The sequence below is a fragment of the Sturnus vulgaris genome, chromosome 3 (assembly GCF_052056855.1).
Source record: "Sturnus vulgaris isolate bStuVul1 chromosome 3, bStuVul1.hap1, whole genome shotgun sequence".
NCBI classification, from domain to species: Eukaryota; Metazoa; Chordata; class Aves; order Passeriformes; family Sturnidae; genus Sturnus; species Sturnus vulgaris.
The window spans coordinates 48,411,124-48,424,738 of NC_142245.1; the positions used below are offsets into that span (position 1 = coordinate 48,411,124).

The following is a 13,615-nucleotide window of genomic DNA, read 5'->3' on the forward strand; positions in this document are numbered from 1 at the left end:
TTTAGTAAAGGATGTCTGGAAAGAAGGATCGTGATAAGGAGAGTTGCACTGCTCTTGAATTGATTGATTTCAAGAATGCTTTGGAGCAGTTCCAGAATCTAGTTGAAAAAATGATCATCCAGAAGACCAAGGAGAGTTCAGACTCATATATTAAAGATGATGGTGAGAGATATTAATTCAGATGGAAAAGTGTAATTTTCACATGGAGAGGACATATCATAGAAAGATTATAATTTCCTTCAAATTAATGTCCTAACTGTAACTATTTGATTTTTGCAGGAAATAGAGAGATTGCACTGTGAAAGTTCTTTTCTCCTCCTGTTAGGATTTCTGGCCAAATTATGAGGCTATGGTGATCACTCAGAAAATATCATTGGTGCAGCTGCCACATTTAGAAGTTAGCATGATGCTAACTTGTTTCCATAAAAGCACAAACTTGATGAATTATGTAAATACAGTTACTAATTGTAAATAATGGGGGTAAAATTTTGCTTTTCTCAATGCAAGTGGCTATTGCTTCTTGAAAGGATAAACTTTATCCCACACAACATTCAGGTTCAAAAAAAACCAGATCAGAGTTATGATAAGTAAGGGAAGAAAAAAGAACTGAGAAATTTGTATTGATTCTTTTATCTGTTTCCTGTCATGCATTGCAAATTAGGTAGTTTTGAAAAGAGCAAATACTAGGACTGATTTTTTCTTTTCAAATGCTTTAGTGAATACAATGTGAGAAGCTGTAACTTGCATGTTATTGGTATTGAAGGAGAAATAAAACCAGAGGTAGGGTGGATAAGAAAGGAATCTGCAGCTTGCCAGTTTTAAACTGTATGGACATTGTTCCTCCCATACAGAAGAGATAGACTATGAGAAGTTCCATACAACCATACGAACACTTTTTGGTCCAGCAGTCAAGGATCAGAATGTTCAGGCCTTTTTCAGGAAGGTTATGAGCAACCCTGATGAAAAGCCAGAATGGCTTGAGGTAAGTATTTCTAAAGTTTTCTTGAATATGAAAAACTAATTAGAATTTTAAATGGTGACAGTATTTATCTTTTGATTGTGTGTTGTTCATGAGTCTGTTGTTCATGTCCTCCATGGCATAATGAGGCACTCTCTTATTGTTATTTATCCTAGCTGCCTGAAGCCGGGATGTATTCAGGTCTTCAGAACTGCTTCAATTATGTGCACTGTCTTCAGGCTTCTTGACAAAATGCAAAACCTCTTATGACTACAGTATGCCATTCGTGCTCTGAGGATAAGTCTATCTTTAGCTAAACCTTCAGAAATGCTTCCTCTTTTTCTCCTTTCCTCTCTTTTCTTACCTCTGCTTCTTTGCCTTTCTCTTCCCCTGTTCACAGCATGAATCTGGCCCTTACTTTGAATATGAAGCGTTAAAGGTAGAGCAGTATTTTGCTAGAGTTTTTTAACCAGAGAATTCTGCATATATTATTTAGTCCTGTAGATGAATGAGATATTTGTAATCAATTTTTCAGTCTCTAATAGTGGTAAACTGCAAATCTTTGTAAAAAGCGTGTAAGAATGAGGTAACCATGAACCAGTAGATCCAATTTACTCTCTTTGCATCTATCTGCACATATCTGAAGGATTTCCTCTGCCAGAGTTACAAATGTACTCTGTTTAATATCCTTTCCTGGATTTTTAATCTATCCTTTTGTAACTTATTTCTGAATCCACCTAAGAAGGTTATCTCCATAACACCTAGGTTTTCATATTTTGTGAGAAAGTACTTTGTCAGGTTTTTTTTAAACATGGCGCTCTTTTTTATTTGCACATGTTATGAGAAATGAATGCTTGCCCTAGAAAGGTGTCTTTTCTTAAGGTATTTCCCATGGGTAGTGTTTCAGGCAACTGTTCTATAAAAATTACTGATTCTTAAATTGTTAGAGCCAATCCTTATCAAGAGCAGCCATCATCATTTACTGCTACAAGACTTGTTTGTTTGTTTCTTACCCAAAGACAGAATTGTGCAGAAGGGACGTAACTTCCAGCACACAGTGACTTTCCTACGATAGCATGGGAGGCATTGTATACATGGCAAATCCTTGCTGGACCTAAAGTCTTGGGACAGGGTATTAGCAAGTGACATGAGCTATAAATTTGTCAGCATATTTACATTTTACGTTACTCTGGAACATCATGGTAATATTGGAACCTTGAAGATACCCAACACCTGTTCCTTATATGTTATCAACAATTGCTATCAAGTGATTTCCTAATATCATCCTAAAAACAGTATGTTCAGCCATTTCTATTAATAAGGTTCTGTATGGGAACATTTCTGGTTACTACCTTTCTTAACCATTGTTTTTACTTACAGTGTCACATTATTCACGGATTTTGCTCATGTTAGCCATTAAAGATCTCCTTCAAGGAGGGCTTGAGGCAAATCTGGAAAATAGGTGACAGTCTGAAGGACTGATTGTCCATTGTTAAGGGTAGCAGAACAGTGGCAAATTATGTTCAGACTCATTAGTTTATAAGAGAAGTAAGGAAAGCTCTGTATGTTTGCTAGGTTGTGGATCATTTACTCCAAAACCTTACTGAATTTCTAATGCAGTCAGACTAGTAACCAAATTACATAAATAATTCAGCTACATAATTACAAAGCAAGCACAGTATGAGGTGTAGAAAAAGAGGTTAAGCCTTTTTAGTTTCCTTTTGAAATCTGTGTGTGATTTCCTTGGGATAAAATTCCCCAGAACCCTTTCTATGAGCATTTCTCAAATTTTACCAAATGTGAGCTGACTAATGACAGTCTTTTAACATGGCTTGTGTATAAACTTTCTTGAAAACCATGGATGTATGATAGCTAGTAATTGTGTATACAGAAGGAGGGAGCTGTGAAGTGAAAGATGAGTAACGTTGTGTGAGAGTATTTTTTTGAAAGACGTCCATATGAATCTCTCAAAGAATGAAAAGGGAGCTCTATTGTATAATAAGAAAATACTGAACTAGAATAAAATACAACATTTTGTCTCCCATCCAAAGGGGTATTGCTTTTAGAACTCATAAAAGGAAGTATCTACAATGTCCATATTATGAGGAAAGAAGCTTAAAAAATCTGTACAGCTAAGTGGAACTAATTTCCTAAAGAAATTACTAAACTACTTTTGGGTACACAGCTTGAGATTTGTAGAGCATTTCAGCTGAAAATTTCACACCCTGGAGCAGAAATAAGCTACTTAACCTGACTATCCTGTGCAGGCATCCTCATAATGTTGAGTACAAATGGAACGTTGTCAGACTTGTAGAGATGGCCAAAAAAGGATTTTTTACGAATTGTCTTTATATTAATTGTTTTTTCAAGCAAATGGGAATCTGCATATCTTTATGGAGAAGCTCTTGTGTGTAGGCCAAACAACTATGCTACATTCCATGTCTCAGTTTATAAATACAGAGTTGTCTGTTTTGTATGCCTTTTGCTAGTTTTTTTTTTCCTAGTTGAGGTAGGTAGAACTGGAAAATGAAAATTGAATATGGTTATTTACAAAGTAAAACTGTACTAACAACTTTAAAAAATGGCGGGCTGTATTCCTAGAAGCCCTGTGTAAGCTGACTTCTTTACAAACATTGAAGAAAGATTCTGCCTGAGTATCAGATCTCAGCAGTCTAAAGTCATATTGACAGCTAATGGCTAAAGCAAATAATACTAAGGTACTTAATGAAAGAATATTAAATGATTAAAATGTGAGATACATATTTGACTTTATACATATATTTTCCAGAAGTAGTTTTACAATAAATTACTTGTTTAGTTCTATTTTGTTTTGATTAGATTTTTGGCTGTTTCACCAGAGAAAGTGATGGCATGTCTTCCCCATCAAAAGAAAGCACGGTTTTGCTTGTATCGGAAAAACGGCAGATTACTCATTCAGGTGGCATACTTCGTCTTACATCAAAAACTATATTTTTTCTAATGCAGTGTGTTTCTCACTTTCTTGAAAGTAGAGTGATAAGATCACATGTCTTTGCTTATTTATGCTTCTTCTTCTTCTTCTGTGTTCCAGAATACGTGGGTTTTTACTGAACATTGAACACTCCACCGCTGCATTTCCCAGTTCTCCATATTCCTAAATTATTTTGAAATTATGAATTTTTCTGAAACAGACTCTTTATTTATGCAGTTACTCATTGTCTCTCTGTATTTTTTGAAAAATATGGAGGAAGAACTGGCACATCCAGAATTATATATTAATGATATTTAAAATGCAACATGATTAAACCAAGTATGGGATAATTTGTTATATATTGCATCACTGCCTTGCATATGGTAATAAAATGCATTTCAAGATGAGAAACTATTCCTACTATTATAGTCCCATTTGTTTATGTTTTCCTTACTAATAGTTCTATTTGTTTCTGTTTTCTGTGTCTGTAAGATGAAGAGTAATATTTTGTTATTGACAGTTGTCAAGAGAAAAGATGTGATCAAGGGTATAGTGAAGGTGCCCCTTCTGCATTTCACAATAACAGCCTCTCAGAGAGGAGTGCTAACTATGTTTAGCAAAAAGGTAAGTCTAAATCAAACTCTTTTATTATTCCATTGGGCAGTACATCGGGGGACTGAGTGGACTGTGATCTAGAATTCAAATTTTCCCATAAAAAACCTACATATCTTTCTTATCAAAGTTAAATTTTTCTTTCTTTTTAAGTACAGCAGGAAGTATGCATTATTCTTTCCCCACAAGTTGATAAAAGGTAGAGATGGCTAATAATAGACATTCTTCATAGAAATTAATTTAATAGCAATTAATCTGCATTTCTGTTTAGAAAATGTTTCCCTAAATAAAAAATATGGTATTGGAATTAACTTTTAGATGTAGAGTGGAAATCAGAGAATTAACTATTTTCTACAGTTACTGAAAATATCTAGAATGGACAGAGACAGTTGTTTGCAAATAAGTTTTATTCAATACAGCAACATCTAGAAGCTTGAAAGTCAGGCGTTTTACAAGTCTGCATGACACTCGCTCAGAGTTACCTGCCTCATCAGTAAAATGTAAGGAGATCTGTACCGTTATAAGTAGAAATTCAGGCTTAAGATGCTGTTAAACTGAAGTTTGCACATAAATTCCCAGATGATTATATTACTGTTTAGTGGTATGCACCTGTAGATGCTATGAGATGGAATATGTCATGCAGAAACCCAGGCTATCACACGTCTTTGCTCATTGGTGCTTTACATTTGTACAATTTTAATGCAACCAGTTTCTTAAAAGTTATTTCAGGCAATGCAGTAAAACTTGAAAGCAGCACTAATATTTTCTAGGGGTTCTAGCTAATTAGTGCATAATGCTTATAACAGGATCATTTAAACCAAGAAAGCACTCCTGTGGATGTAAATAACAAAGCAGTACTGCAGTTTTGGTAAATGCTGAAAATTTATTTGAAAGTCTGTCCTCCAGAACGTTATCCCTCTTATGTACCTATGAAAAATAATTTCCCAAATATAAGATTAAAAAGAGCTCTTCTCCCTACCCCTCCACCTGCCCCTGCTATTTTCAAGTTGAATTGCTGCCTGGACTGATGTTATCTGACATCAGTGATCGCAGTGTAAATGATTTTATACTCAGCTGCTTAACACAGTGAATTGAGGACTCAACTCCCACTTAGAAAACTATGTTCTGGAAATGACTAAGGCATTATGACAGCCCCAGGATGTGCCAGGAGAGGATTAGATTGCATATTAGGAGTAATTTCTTTATCCAAAGGGTTGTCCATTGAAACTGCCTAGGGAACTGGTTGAGTCACCAACCCTGAAAGTATTCGAAAGATACTCTGTGTAGAGTGGCCACAGGGGACATGATCTAGCAGTAGACTTGGCAGTGTTAGTTTTACAGTTGGACTTGATCATCTTAAAGATCTTTTCCAGTCTTAATTATTCTATGATTCCATGATTCTATTTGAGGGCTAAGCATTGCTTTCTGCAACAAATGTGGGCCTAATATGACTCAACACCTGTATACAGCTCTACACCATCAGCTACTTCCAAGTTACTCCAGAATATGAGACACTTGAGTTTCTCAGGTTCTCAGATGGATACTGCCTTGACCAGCACATAAGACCTGTAGGAGTAGGCAGCCTTAAGGACACATTTTAGTTACTGTAGATAAAACTAAGTCTTATACAGTGCATGGATATGCATCTCTTGGTTAACAGTACTCTTAAACTCTGCTCAAAGGCTGTCCATGATAACACCTGGCATCTCACTTCTATGGGAAGAAAGACTTTGATCCTAGTTTCTTGGTTTATCAAATGTAGAATTGCTGGGATGGGTATGAGGTGCCATTGAATAATTACTGATGAGGGGCTGAGGCAGGGGCGAGAGGAGGTGAAAAATCATCTGTGGGTGTTTCAGAAGGGAAAAAGTTGAAACTGCTTTTAACAACTTAGTAGTTTTGTTAAAAGACATGGAAGATAACCCTATCTCTGCTGGATGATGGTTTTAACATTTCAGGTTTTGAGCCACGTGTTACACTGTCTTGGAGTAGTTACCTTTGGTGAAAGATGCTGTACCAATGGGGGTATTCCTGTTTGCAGCCTGAAGTGCTGCCTCTGCCGGGGATTTTGCTGGCACTAGTTGGCATGGCATTGGGGCAGCATTAACTTGGGTTTCTATATGACACATCCTGTTTCTCACAGGAGCTGATGCTGCTCTAGATGTCAATAACCATTAAAAGCACAATTCCATCAGAGGACTAGCTAATCTGTACTGTGTACATTGTTAAAGTGAGGGTTTTTTACTTATTTTGCTCACTTCAACATCCCAATATAGAAACCCCAAACCAAACCAGAAACTATGAAACCATTGTGAGGGAAAGATAAGTTTGAAGTTCCTCACAATAAAAAGGGGAACAGACAGCAGGCAGGTTAAGATCTTTCTGAGATCTTAACCACCTCCTCTTTCAGTTAGCACTTAGTTCTGATCTGCCTGTGAAGAGGAGAGATTACTTTGTTTAGACTTCTAATTTAAGAAGTACCTTGTTATTGTGACAATATCTTTCTTGATTTTTCAGATGAAGGTTCTGGCAACCATCGATGTTGAAGTAAGTTATTTTTTGTCTCCTTCCTATTAAATAACTTTAAGTAAAAATCAGCATGTACTAAATTGAAATAATTAGAAACTGAGCATTATTCTAATGCCATTTCTAACTTTGAGACTTCTGCATGATTTTTCATAGGGTGCTGTAGGTCAAATAGTTGCAATTTATTCCTTTCAATTATTGAAACAATTGAGTAACTTGATTTCTTTCCTCTGATAGATGAAACCTTCTTTTTCTGTCAAATTATCCTTGACCCATTACCTTGCCAGAATTTTTTCTTCAAAAATCCAAAACTTCAATTATCACTGTAGAATTTAAATAAGTAGATTTTTAAGTTTGTTAATGAAAAACAGTTCTACATTTTTCTAGGTAGATGATTGGTTACACAGTGTATACATTAAAACCTCATACTTACCCTGGGAGTATCACTGCAGATTTTAGTTAATGAGCTTCTTTCAGATGACCTGTAGACAAGAGACATCAGTCTTAGCAAAGTTACATGACCCCTTGTCCTAGAAGTCAATATAGGTGTCATGTGCCAGGAGGCAGTGTGTTTTGTTGGTTCTCTTTTACATATTGTGGGAGTTCTAAAATGCAATAGAAGTACTCCACACCAGAGGCCCTACCACTCCAACTCAGAAAACAGCTCTGGGCCTGAGTTGCATTTAATTTATTGCAAGGGCTAATCTGACCTGTGGAATCAGTGCAGAGAGGTAACTCTGAGAAATATTCTTGAGACCAATTGACTTTTGGAAACTTTGACTAGAATTAGAGTTTCTTCTACAGTAGTGCTACAGGAGTGAATTTTAGTCATTCCTGCTTTGCTTGCAGGAACCACTTTCCCCAGTTCAGATATGCAAAGGTAGGATCTCCCTGAGAGACACCAAGGCAAGGATGATGCAGTGGGCTGCAGGGTCGCTTTCCATTCTGAGCACTACGCACTTGTCTTAAAATGATTCCTCTATGAGTGTGAAGGGCTTTTTGCTGTGAAAGTAGGACAATATTTGGCAGCTGTGGCAGTATTAGGCACCATTGAAGGACATCTTTGCCATAAAACGTGCAAAAGAAGAATATGTTTAACATAATGGTATCTTCCAGTATAATGGTGCAATATAATGGTACTATAATGGTTAGGATTGTGATTCCTAACAAATACAATACTAAAGCTGGTAGTTTTAGTATCTGTGAGCATCCACTTGTTTCAGCTCTGCATCAGATCTGTGTGGGCAGCCTTGATCTGCTGTCACTGTTGTTACAGGCCATATTCCCATACTTTCCCAGCTAAGATGTTTCCACTTTTTCAGCCTTTCTTAGAGACAGGAAGAAGTAGGTTAAAAATAGTTTGAATTCCTCTCCGTCTTTGGGATGGAGGATCATTGCTCTTGGGGATTATTTGATCAGTTGAGATCATTACTGCTGAACATAATCTCTACTGTAAAGTCTTCCAGGGGAAAGTCTTTGGCTTCCCAGGAACATTTGATTGACTGGGGAGCTGACAGCTGGTGAAAAGAAAGGAGAAACCCATGCCCACAACCTTATGAAATTCCTTTGACTCTATGTCTGAAAGATTTTGTGGTTTTTTTTCTTCTACCTTTGTTGAAGTTATTATATTCACTTTTTTTGTATCAAAGTTACAAAATGTTCAGATGGCTTAATTAAAAATTACCCTTTTCTGCTTTGTGCTCTGCCTTATCTTATGGAATTGGAATTTTTATCTAATATTCTTATTTAGGTGTTTGCGTTAAATGGTTCTGCCCTTGCTCAATTTAATTTCTTCTCATCTTTCCTCTAACTACTGTGCTGAAAAAAGAATTGAAGGAACTTTTACTGGACTTGAGGTTCCTGAACTTTTTGATGGTTATTGAAAGATTTTGTTGTTTGTAGGACATAATATTTTAAGCCATGCTGTTCTTTAAATATAAATTCACAAATTGAAATGAAATAAAATTCTGGATTTCTTTGAGATACTAAATACTGCTTTCCAGACAGTTGAAATATATGATGATATTAAATTTGTTAACTTGAGGCTTCTTTGAGAGATTTATCTTTAGAATTTGGTCACAGTTTTTCTAATGTAAAGCATGCTTATAAAAATGGAAGCTTTGCATCTTAATACCTTTTATCTAAACATTTATTAAAAATCAAATCACAATATCTTATAAGAGTGTAAATCATCGCCTACCATTTATTTATTAAAGATATGGTGAACAATGCTAGTTGAAAACTTCAGCATCAAATGATCATGATGTACGACTATGAATAGTAGCTTATGATTAATATCTAAATAGATGAACAGAGAAAGATGACTTTGCCTTTCGGGGCTTACATTTGAGTTCTTCTGATCTGCAGAAATAACAGTACATTCCTTTCTCACTATCATTATTACACCATTTTCAGCTGTTTTAACATCATCATCAATACTGGCATCAATAGCTAATTGATGAAGCTATATATTTGTGTACAGCTTCCTGCCAGTGAAGTAAAGTACTGAATTGAGGACTTATTCAGAGATAAGTTATCAGACTCTGAACCCTCTATTCATTGACAAATACTGATGTGTGTAACAATCCTTATGCTCCTATGCTTTCTTCCATTCGATGTTCTCATTCTTGAGGTGTTTCTGAGTAGAGATCCACTCAAGCAGAGCAGCAGAGGTCTTGGCCCTGAGGATATTAAGCCAGAAAGACTGAATCTCAGTAGTGCTAGAAATAAAATCCAGTGGACTGCAGCCATCAGAACTTTCCTAGCATCGTGATGGTATAAAAGGAACATGAACTATGGGTATATTTGTTACAGGGATGTTATGGAGAACAGGTCACTTCAAGAAAAACTGATTTCATTTCTTGATGAGATTATGTGACTGAGTGAAGAGTAGAAGCGTAAATATAATACACTTAAAACTATACAGTATTTGGCCTAGCACCACACAACGTCCTGTTTTAAAATATAACCACTGGACAAAAAATCAGTAGGCTGCATTGGCTAACAATTGTCCAGCTGACAGGTCCCAAAAATAGTAGTCAGCATAGAATCATTGCTGAATGATGGTGGGATTACTAGTAGTGAACAAATTACTTCTTTCAAAAATGGAACTGCAATGTCTTTTAAATATGGCTTAGAAAGGCATAAACAGAGCCAATGGATAAGTAAGGCAAAGTGAAACAGAAGCTGTATTAAAAACAGAGGAGGAAAGGTAAGAGCACTTGAGTGACAGGATGGAATAAGAAAGTAATGAAAAGGTTGATCTGGTCAGCTGCTTAGTTTGTCTATCTAGTATGGCAGCACTGAGAAGAGAAATTCTTATAACCTTTCCTCTGAAGCTGAAACCTGTTACTTTGACTCCATCATCACAAGCCAACACAATAAATTAGTGACAACTACAAATGTAAAATCATCTTTTTCAAGCCATTTAGTCATTGGTATCTGACAGTATTATAAGAACCTCAAAAAGCCACAGTTAACAACCTCTTCCATAAGAATTGCCAAACAGTCCACAAGACCTCTGCAGGACTGACATTTTCCACATGTTTATTGCAGTAAAGGGCACAAAAAATCCTTATAAATGTATTACCACTTTCCAACACATCATTAGGAAGGAGAGAAGCTTTCTCCTGCAACACTGTTGATATCCTCTGTCAGGATTTTGGACCCTTTACATTAAGCGCAAAATCAATATTGTGTGCAACAATAGAAATGAAAGTAGAAGCATCAGGAGTCTGATCTATACTTTGCAAGAGAAAATACCTGTATAATAGGAGATATACTTGAACAATGGCTTAATATGGGCAGATGTATATATTTGTAAATAGTTGATCTACCTATTGGGAGAATTAAAATTATTTAATAAAGTGACTTATTTTCATAATAATTCATATTCAGTTTTAATTTTATAGCTGCAATTTTGACTGCCTTTAAATTTCTTTTGTTTCAAACCAAACTGTATCCAGGTAAAAGTTTAATCTGCTTTACTATGGATGTTTTAGCTTAAGCTTTCTCTGCTCTGAGTGCTTTTCCAGAGTGTCATTACAGTTCAACTAACAGTATATGTGTATTGTGTCCTCTCCTGTGCAACATTTGTGCCTCTCAGGTGAGTCATTGACAACAGAGGTTGAGCTTGGTGCCTCTGTAACTTCATGTATGAGCTATTCCTGGATTTAGAACTCTTAGTGGAACTAGACCTAGCAGGTGCTAGTGCAGAGTATATGTGATTTATGTGGAAATGGTTTAAAATATGTGCTTACATGATAGAAAAGTTGATAAATTTACAGAGAAAATCTTTCTTTAGCTACTCTTTATATTTTCATCAGGATCCTACTTGGATCAATGGATGTGATTTCCTGCCTAATCTGAAATATGTCGTGGCTGTAACTGAAAGCACAGTCATTCTCTGGGACTATCAATCAAAAGAGAGCCAGGTATTATGTTGGATCAGACAAATGCCAAAATTAAGCCTGAAAGTTGATCAGTCTTTGTTTCCAATATACCTTCATACCCCTTTGGTCTAACAGGATGAAGGCTTCTAACTTTTGTCTTTGTAGGAGCTCAGTGAAACACTAAAGGAGGTATACTCTCTACATGCCAAATGGGATTATTAAAGTGTATTAAAAGTTTGGAAGAAAAAGAAAAATTTTACACTATGGGGCAAACAAACCTCCAAAGAATTTCTTTTCCTTGTGTATCTAGTGCACACACATGCACCTGTATACCTAAAATGTGAGCATGGGCATACATATATCTCAGAAACTATTAAGAATCAAGGAACAGGTTTTACAAGAAATATAACACAAATTACGTATTACAAGAAATATAAAATTCTTTTTGAGGTAACTTCCCAATTTAAAGAAAATATTTCTTCATATGCTGTGTTTTGTTCAGGAATTTCTAAGATAAAAAACATTTAGATGTTAATAATATATGTCCAAACTATTAAATTTTTCTTTAGTGTCTCATGAATTTTTACTGACCCATATCTTAGCTTTTTCTTCCTGTTCCTGGGACTTAGAAATTCCAAGTTAGCTGAGATGATAAGGAGAAGCAAAGTATTATTTTTAGGATAACATTTTCTTACTATTTGATTTTTTTTCCAATATTAAAAGGCTGCTTCCCAAGTTCAGACAGGTCAATTTAAGTCTTTTTGTCAATCCAGTTGGACTTCTTGGAAGAGTGCTGAAATATTTAGTCTCCACCTATTATTCTTCAAGTTCCCTCCACTCATTACATCAGTGAGAGCTGCAGGTATCCTGTTGATGAATAGGTGCAGCTCTCTTTCAAGACTACAGAAATAATATATGGACAGTTCTATCTCTATTGTGTCTCTAATGTTTCTGTGCTACACAGAAACACCATTGAGGCAATTAATTCCTATGGCATGTGAACAGCTCCCAGTTTAGGTTGGAAGGATGCTTTAATCAAATAAGAGATGGAATCAGGCAGTAGAACAAATAGTGTAATGCAGATGACCCAAAATCCCATTCCTGCGCCATCTAGCAAAATACCACAGTGTCTTGCAACTGTATTCATTCCCACTATCTCTGTGCTGCAAAAATTGAAACACCTGCCCATATTGGTACACTTGACACTCCCAGGCTGTATTATTTATTAGAACTCTGTTATAGATTCTCTCTGTGTATTACTGCTGTATTTTGCGATTTGAATTATTCTTTAATTTGGTTATTTCCAATTTTCTTGTAGGCAGCATCTTATTTTTGAACAGGAAACCATATACAGTCTTAGCAAATACACCATCTTACATAGCATGCAGAGATCCTTCCTAGATTTTTAATTAATACTTCTTCACTGAAATGCAAAATGCTGCCTATGAAACAAAGTCTTGCTGAAACCTCTAGGATTTGCTTTTAACTCCACTTTGCGATGGTCCTCCATGAGTTTCTGATACCAGGAAACAGCTAACACAGGGGCAGCTTGAAAAAAAGAAGTCAAGATTTGAGTGCTGATGTAACTAGATAAGCATGATAGATTCAATTTAAGGGCCCTCATGCAATATCTAATAAACTCTCTACCATATTCCACAGAGTGATGGCTTTGTCATCAAACCAATGAAAAACTGTCTGCTCTGTGTTTGTACGGTGACTATGGCAGATAACCTGGCTAAGGATACCATCTTAATGGGAGATGATAAGGGTTATGTTTATCTGCTTACGATCACCAATGATGACTTCATAATGAAACAATCTAGAGCCGGAAAAGAATCACAATTTAAAGTCTTGGACTCCGAATCTTTTGACATGTAAGTTGCTTATGATAAAATATTACTAGTCTTCTGTTACATTTTATTTTTAATTTGGGTTTTGTTTGCCCTAAGTGGAGGCTAAGCTTCTGTTTATAAACTAACCCCATCTAACCAAAATAATGTTTCAGACTGCAGTAAGTATGATTTGCTTGTCATTGCATAAAGGAAATGCCATCATTTTCAGTTGAATATTTTACAAGAGATCTTACAACTGAGAGGTTGCAGAATACAATTCAAGGGGAAAATTCACAATTGCTGTTATCCAGTTTGACAAAGGATCAGCTTTATTGTGCCCAATGAG

The 13,615-nt window shown here is 35.9% G+C and overlaps 1 protein-coding gene across 12 annotated transcripts in view; it reads left to right on the forward strand.

Annotated features, from left to right (window-relative positions):
- The window catches only part of WDR64 (WD repeat domain 64), a 127,945-nt gene that overhangs the window by 61,860 nt on the left and 52,470 nt on the right, over nucleotides 1-13,615 (forward strand). For all 12 annotated transcript variants that reach the window (XR_015802373.1, XR_015802374.1, XM_088161554.1 and 9 more), the window contains 7 exons: nucleotides 6-162; nucleotides 852-982; nucleotides 3,797-3,896; nucleotides 4,429-4,532; nucleotides 7,038-7,067; nucleotides 11,372-11,479; nucleotides 13,097-13,311. Coding sequence is in view for 10 of the 12 variants with exons in the window: in XM_088161554.1 (XP_088017680.1) it covers nucleotides 12-162; nucleotides 852-982; nucleotides 3,797-3,896; nucleotides 4,429-4,532; nucleotides 7,038-7,067; nucleotides 11,372-11,479; nucleotides 13,097-13,311 (839 nt within the window). In the remaining 2 variants the exon portion in view is untranslated. The remainder of the gene's footprint in view (nucleotides 1-5; nucleotides 163-851; nucleotides 983-3,796; nucleotides 3,897-4,428; nucleotides 4,533-7,037; nucleotides 7,068-11,371; nucleotides 11,480-13,096; nucleotides 13,312-13,615) is intronic.